General features: G+C 51.4%; 1 protein-coding gene across 1 annotated transcript; it reads left to right on the top strand.

Moving 5' to 3' along the window:
- Positions 1-761: 761 nt before the first annotated feature.
- On the top strand, positions 762-5,997 carry THPO (thrombopoietin; the record flags this gene model as incomplete). The annotated part of the gene is made up of 6 exons (XM_032851085.1): positions 762-899; positions 2,234-2,391; positions 2,628-2,755; positions 3,056-3,142; positions 5,091-5,258; positions 5,500-5,997. Coding segments are annotated over exons 2-6 (894 nt in total), but the record flags the coding sequence as incomplete, so codon positions are not given.
- Between the last annotated feature and the right edge of the window lie 5 nt (positions 5,998-6,002).

The following is a 6,002-nucleotide window of genomic DNA, read 5'->3' on the forward strand; positions in this document are numbered from 1 at the left end:
AGCTGTCTTTCCTAAGACAGGGACACATGGGCCTGGTTATCCCTCTTGTCACATATGGAATGGTAGGAGATGGAAGAGGGAGAAAGGGCAATCTCAGGAGAGCTCAGGCACAGAGGTAAATGGTGTTAGCTGTCTGAGCCACTGCCCCTCCCCCCCCCCACAGAGGGGCACCTGAGCCCAGCCTAACCACCCCCTACATGCCCCCCTCACCTTGCAATCCTTTCAAATGGTCCAAACCCTTTTCCTATAACACTGACCAATGACAGGGTCATTCCCCAATATAGGCAATACCCACATTCCCACTGGGAAAGGGGGACGAAGACTCGACCCCCACAGGGTATAGGAGAGAAAGGCAGGAAAAGCAAGAGCCCTAGGGGGTCTGAGGAGCAGGTGTGTTGTCCAGGGAAAAGAAATTTGGCCAGTCAGGAACTGTAAAACACACCAATCTAAAACCAAAACCAGATCTCCCTGCCTCTTCCGCGGGAACAAAAAACGTCCTGCCAGATTTCTCCTGGGAAAAAAAGACCTGTTCCCCTCCCATCTCCTCCCCCAGCCAGGTCCCAGGTTTCCCATCTCCTAGGAAAAGATGGATCTCCCTGTTGAAATCCTCCCTGTGGTGTGTGTGGGTGGAGGAGCTGGGCTCTGCTAGTGGACCATGGTCCAGGCAGGGGCTCCACGTTCAGTGCGGGTGGGAGGAGAAGGCGTCACTTCCGGGGGCCTTTGGCCTTCTCTGGTATCTGGTGGCTCCCTGCTCTCTGATTGGACAGAAGTGTCCGGGGCAGGCTTGTGACCCTACTGCTGTGGAGGGGCTGTGCCCCAACACTACGTGTCTTCCTACCCATCGGCTCCCCAGAGTGCTGCCTGCTGTGCACCTGGGTCCTGGAGCCCTTCTCCACCTGGTGAGTGGCAAGCAGAGTTTGGAATTAATCGAGAGTAGGAAGGACAGGAAAGAGAATTGGGCTCTCAGCTGGGGGAGGGGCAGGCAAACTGGAACCTACAGGCACTGACCTTTGTCGAGAAGAGTGTAGCCTTCCCAGAATGGGAGGAGCAGGACGGAGCAGGGGTAGGGGGTGGGGTGCTGGGTTCTGAGGGACTGATCACAGACTTGGAAGAATATAGCACTGTTCTGGCTGGCCCTAAGGAAAGGGGACATGTGCCCAGGGAGAAGATAAGAAAGGTGGTGCGTTTAGGGCTTAGGGCATGTAGCATCAAACTGGACACGGGCCCAATCTCCATTCTTACCCAGTCGTTCCTGGTTAGTTTAAGTCTCTGAATCTTGGGACTGGGGAAGCTGGGCCTAAGGAGAGGGTAGTGGGAGGAGGGCTCATGCATGTTGACAGACCTACAGGAAATCCCAATATTGAATCAGGTGCAGGCCTCTTTGCACAACTTGTCAAAGAAGGAGGAGGCCATGTGGGGGGTCCTGTGAAGGAACTAGAAGGGGTCTGCAAAGGGGGCAGGGAGGAAGATGTGGGCTAGGGGATGGTTATGGTGACACCGGTGTCCAAGGAGAGGTAAGCCATGAGAGCTGGGTGTCTCACTCAGCAGGTGCCCATTGCTGGGCAACTTTACCGCAGGTGGGAAGTGCCAGGACTGTTAGCCACTTTCTCCGCCTCAGATAACCCAGTATTTTAGAACTGGGAGTGTAAAGAAAAACTTCAAGAGGCTTATGGGTGGGAGTAAATGGAGAGAGAACTAGCAGTTAATTGCTCCCATACCACCTTCTCATAATCTTGCAAGCACCAACCCCTAGTAGTCCTTTTTGTTTTCCCCCAAGTCCCCTCCTCAGCCCCACTCCCCCAGCTACCCCTCAATGCTTTGCATGTTTGCTAGCTCCTCATCCTGACCTTATGTCCCACTTTCGAACCTCTCCTCCAGGCTTATGCCACAATACTCCTGGTTCCCTCTCCCCATCCCAGATTTTCTCCAACCAACTACGGTTGCTCAGAATTTGAGGCCAATTACAACGTGTGTGTGTGTGTGTGTGTGTGTCCATATTCTGTCCTGCTGCTCTCAGCAGGGCCAGGGGCAGCAGCCCTACGTCAGGTCCACTAAGGAACCCTGACAAAGAGGAGACACCATACCCTGTAATCGCAAGGAGACCTGGGAGCAGGCAGAGCGTTAGCAGTTTGAGGCTGGTCCGCATCTCATGCCCTCCCAGCAGCTGTTCCCCCAGCCAGGCAGTCTTTTCCTTGACACCTGATTAAATGTTCATTATTCCTGGCACTTGCAGGATAGATTCCAGACCCTCTTCCTCAGCCCACCTGTGCCCCACCGTGCAAGAAGTGCCAGAGCCCAAGCCGCCTCCATGGCCCCAGGAAGGATTCAGGGGAGAGGCCCCATCCAGGGAGCCACTCCTACCAGACAGCCTGGCCAGAATGGAGCTGACTGGTAAGAAAACTCCTGCGGGATCTCAGGCCAAATCAAAGCAGGGTTAACGAGAGAAGAGAAGGGAGATGTGCTGCCAGGGTGGAGGGCTGCGGGAACCCAATCCACCAGGATTAAGGCTTCTGAAAGGTAAATTCCCTGGATTTCAGGTCTGGGTCCTAATTGGGAATTTCTGGACTACCACCTGACAATGATTTCTTCCTTATCCACCCTTTCAACCTCACTTCTTCTCATCTCAGAACTGCTCCTCGTGGTCATGCTTCTCCTAACTGCAAGACTGGATCTGTGCCTCCCGGCTCCTCCCGCCTGTGACCCCCGTCTCCTAAATAAACTGCTTCGTGACTCCCATGCCCTTCACAGCAGACTGGTGAGACTCTCCCAGCACTCTCCCCTCTATCCATTACCTGGGTAGACACCCTCACTCCCATCACTCCCTCCCACTCCCTGATCTGATCACTGTTCTTCCCATATTGTCCTTGGTAAGACCACCACCTCCCAATCACCACTGCTTGACAAAGATGACGATTTGCAATCTAGTCTACTTTTAAAAGCTCTGGTCTGGATATCTATTACTCATGGAAACCTATCCTAGTCACTGGGTCACCACACCCCCCCCTCCTTTATTTGAGCTTCTCCACCCTACCCCACCACCAATCTTTTTCAATAGAGCCAGTGTCCAGACGTTAACCCTTTGTCCACACCTGTCCTGCTGCCTGCTGTGGACTTTAGCTTGGGAGAATGGAAAACCCAGAAGGTAAGAAAGCCATCCTTCCTCTGATTTCCCTAACTCCTGTTTTCATCGGTTTTCTACTGCTTCCCACGATTTCTTCAAAATCCCTGAGCTCCCTAAAAATCTCTCACCTTTGGCGTGGACACCTTAAACTAATCTACATTCGACTGTGATGATATCCTCTGGATGATGGCTTGCGGTCCCAGTATGTGAAAGTAGATTCAAAGCTGAGCACCCAGAAAAGCTGCATAGAAGTCTCTCATGGTGGGGCGCCTGGGTGGCTCAGTGGGTTAAAGCCTCTGCCTTTGTCTCAGGCCATGATTCCAGGGTTCTGGGATCGAGCCCCGCATCGGGCTCTCTGCTCAGTGGGAAGCCTGCTTCCTTCTCTCTCTCTGCCTGCCTCTCTGCCTACTTGTGTGTGATCTCTGTCTGTCAAATAAATAAATAAAATCTTTATTAAAAAAAAAAAGTCTCTCATGGTGGGGCACCTGGGTGGCTCAGTGGGTTAAGCCTCTGCCTTCAGCTCAGGTCACGATCTCAGGGTCCTGGGATAGAGCCCCGCATCGGGCTCTCTGCTTGGCTGGGAACCTGCTTCCCCCCGCCTCTCTGCCTAGTTGTGATCTCTTTCTCTTTTAAAAAAATTAAAAAAAAACTTTAAAAAAAAAAAAAAAAAAAAAAAAAAAAAGAAGAAGAAGTCTCTCATGGCCATATTTTTGACCTGTTCCTGTGCAAACTTAAGCTGCCATGAAGAAGTAAGACTGGTCTGTCATCCTCAGATGACATAAAACTGGGAAGCAGAGGTAAAATAACAAGAGACAGAATCAAGTTTCACATTGCTGAAAGGCTAGATCAAAAACAAGGTAAAATTTAGCAGAGATATACAAAAAATTCCACATTTACTCAAAGTAATCAAAGAAGGTCCTATTCCAGCTTCCAGGCCATGATGCCCCCACTTCCCCTTATATAAACTTCTGGCCCTAGAACTTACTATGAACAAGATCTGGGAGGAATGAGCTAAGCTCAGACTTAGCAGGTAACACTATTAAAGCAGCTGTTTGAAAAGCTAGTGATTCTCGGTGGCTTTAGGTGTTTAGCACCCACCCTGTGGAAATATTCCTAAAAACCTTTAAGTGGCCTGGACTTAACAGTAAGTTGAGTACTGGATATCCTCCTCTAGACACATGCTAATTTATTCAGAGGGACCATATGAAACTAGCATGTGTCCAGAAGGAAGAAGCAACCTGAACACAGAGAGGTTAGAAAACATGTTATGTGAGGAATGGCTTAAAAAAAAAAAAAAAAAAAGCAAAGCCTGTCTGATGAGTTTGGAGAAAAGTGGTAAGTCTTGTGCTATAGCTGGACCTGCTTTAGTCTGGGGCTCAGGAAACCTCCTGGGAGGGAGCACTCCTTGCAAAGTGAGCTCTTCTACCCTCAAGATCCCTAGAATCCCCTTTCTTTCCTCTCAGGTCTTCTGGGGGTGGGGGCAGGTACTGGGCCAGGGACAAAGGGCGTTCCTAGGGATCCCTTGCAGTTCCAGCTCTGCCATTGATCAGTAAACCCCTTTCCTTTATCTTTATGATCTTTGTGATGGTCTCATCTCTACGTTCAGTTTTTAAAAAATCATATGATCCTAGGATTTTGTAGCAGAAAGAGTAGACTGGCAGCGCTAGAACCGAGAGGCTAAAAACTGTAATAGCACAGATTCCAACATAGTGTAAGGGGGAAAAAGAGCTTTTCTGACTGAAATTAAATGTAGGGCCAGGCTGGGTTACCAGACACTGGAGTTATTCAAGCAGGGGCTGATGACCAATTGTCGGGAGACTGTAAAGGAATTCCTGTGCTGGGTGGGACCTTGGTCCTGTCCAATTCTCAGCTCCTATGATTCATTCCGCTGGCTACTCCTACAGGCTCCCCACCCACTATTAGCATGCCCTTTGAAGCAGGCCGCGTCTCCCTTCCGTCTCTTTTGCAGGAGCAGACCAAGGCACAGGACGTTCTGGGAGCCGCAGCCCTTCTGCTGGAGGGAGTAATGGCAGCACGGACCCAACTGGGACCCACCTGCCTCTCATCCCTCCTGGGACAGCTTTCTGGACAGGTCCGCCTCCTCCTTGGGGCCCTGCAGGGCCTCCTTGGAACCCAGGTAAGTAAGTCCTGTGTCAAGGGGACTACAGAAACTGTCCTTTGCTGACTCCATCCTTTTAGGAGACCTGAGGGCAGAAAGGTGAATTCTGGGAATCATGAGGGTAGCACAGCTAGCCAACTAAGGAGTGCTCGCTTCCAGCCATAAAGTCTGGGTGCTGGCACCTTATCTTTCCCTGGAGACAAGGGAGGCATGATACCTGGCCCAGGTCTCTGGCCTCAGGCCCATCCTCTGCCCTCAGCTTCCTCCACAGGGCAGGACCACAACTCACAAGGATCCCAATGCCATATTCCTGACCTTCCAACAACTGCTCCGAGGAAAGGTGCGCTTCCTGTTGCTTGTAGTAGGGCCCACCCTCTGTGCCAAGCAGGCCCTATCCACGACAGCTGTCCCAAGCAATACCTCTCTATTCCTCACACTGTACAAGCTCCCAAACAGGACTTCTGGACTGTTGGAGACAAACTCCAGTGTCTCCGCCAGAACTACTGGCTCTGGACTTCTGAAGAGGCTGCAGGGATTCAGAGCCAAGATTCCTGGTCTGCTGAACCAGACCTCCAGGTCCCTAGACCAAATACCTGGACACCTAAACAGGACACACGGACCCTTGATTGGAACTCATGGACTCTTTCCTGGACCCTTACCTACAGCCCTAGGAGCCCCAGATATCCCTCTGGCAACTTCAGGCATGGACTCCCTGCCCCCCGACCTCTGGCCTGGATATTCTCCTTCCCCAGCCCATCCTCC

This window comes from Lontra canadensis, unplaced genomic scaffold (assembly GCF_010015895.1).
Source record: "Lontra canadensis isolate GAN:19392208 unplaced genomic scaffold, GSC_riverotter_1.0 scaffold2454, whole genome shotgun sequence".
Taxonomy (NCBI): domain Eukaryota; kingdom Metazoa; phylum Chordata; class Mammalia; order Carnivora; family Mustelidae; genus Lontra; species Lontra canadensis.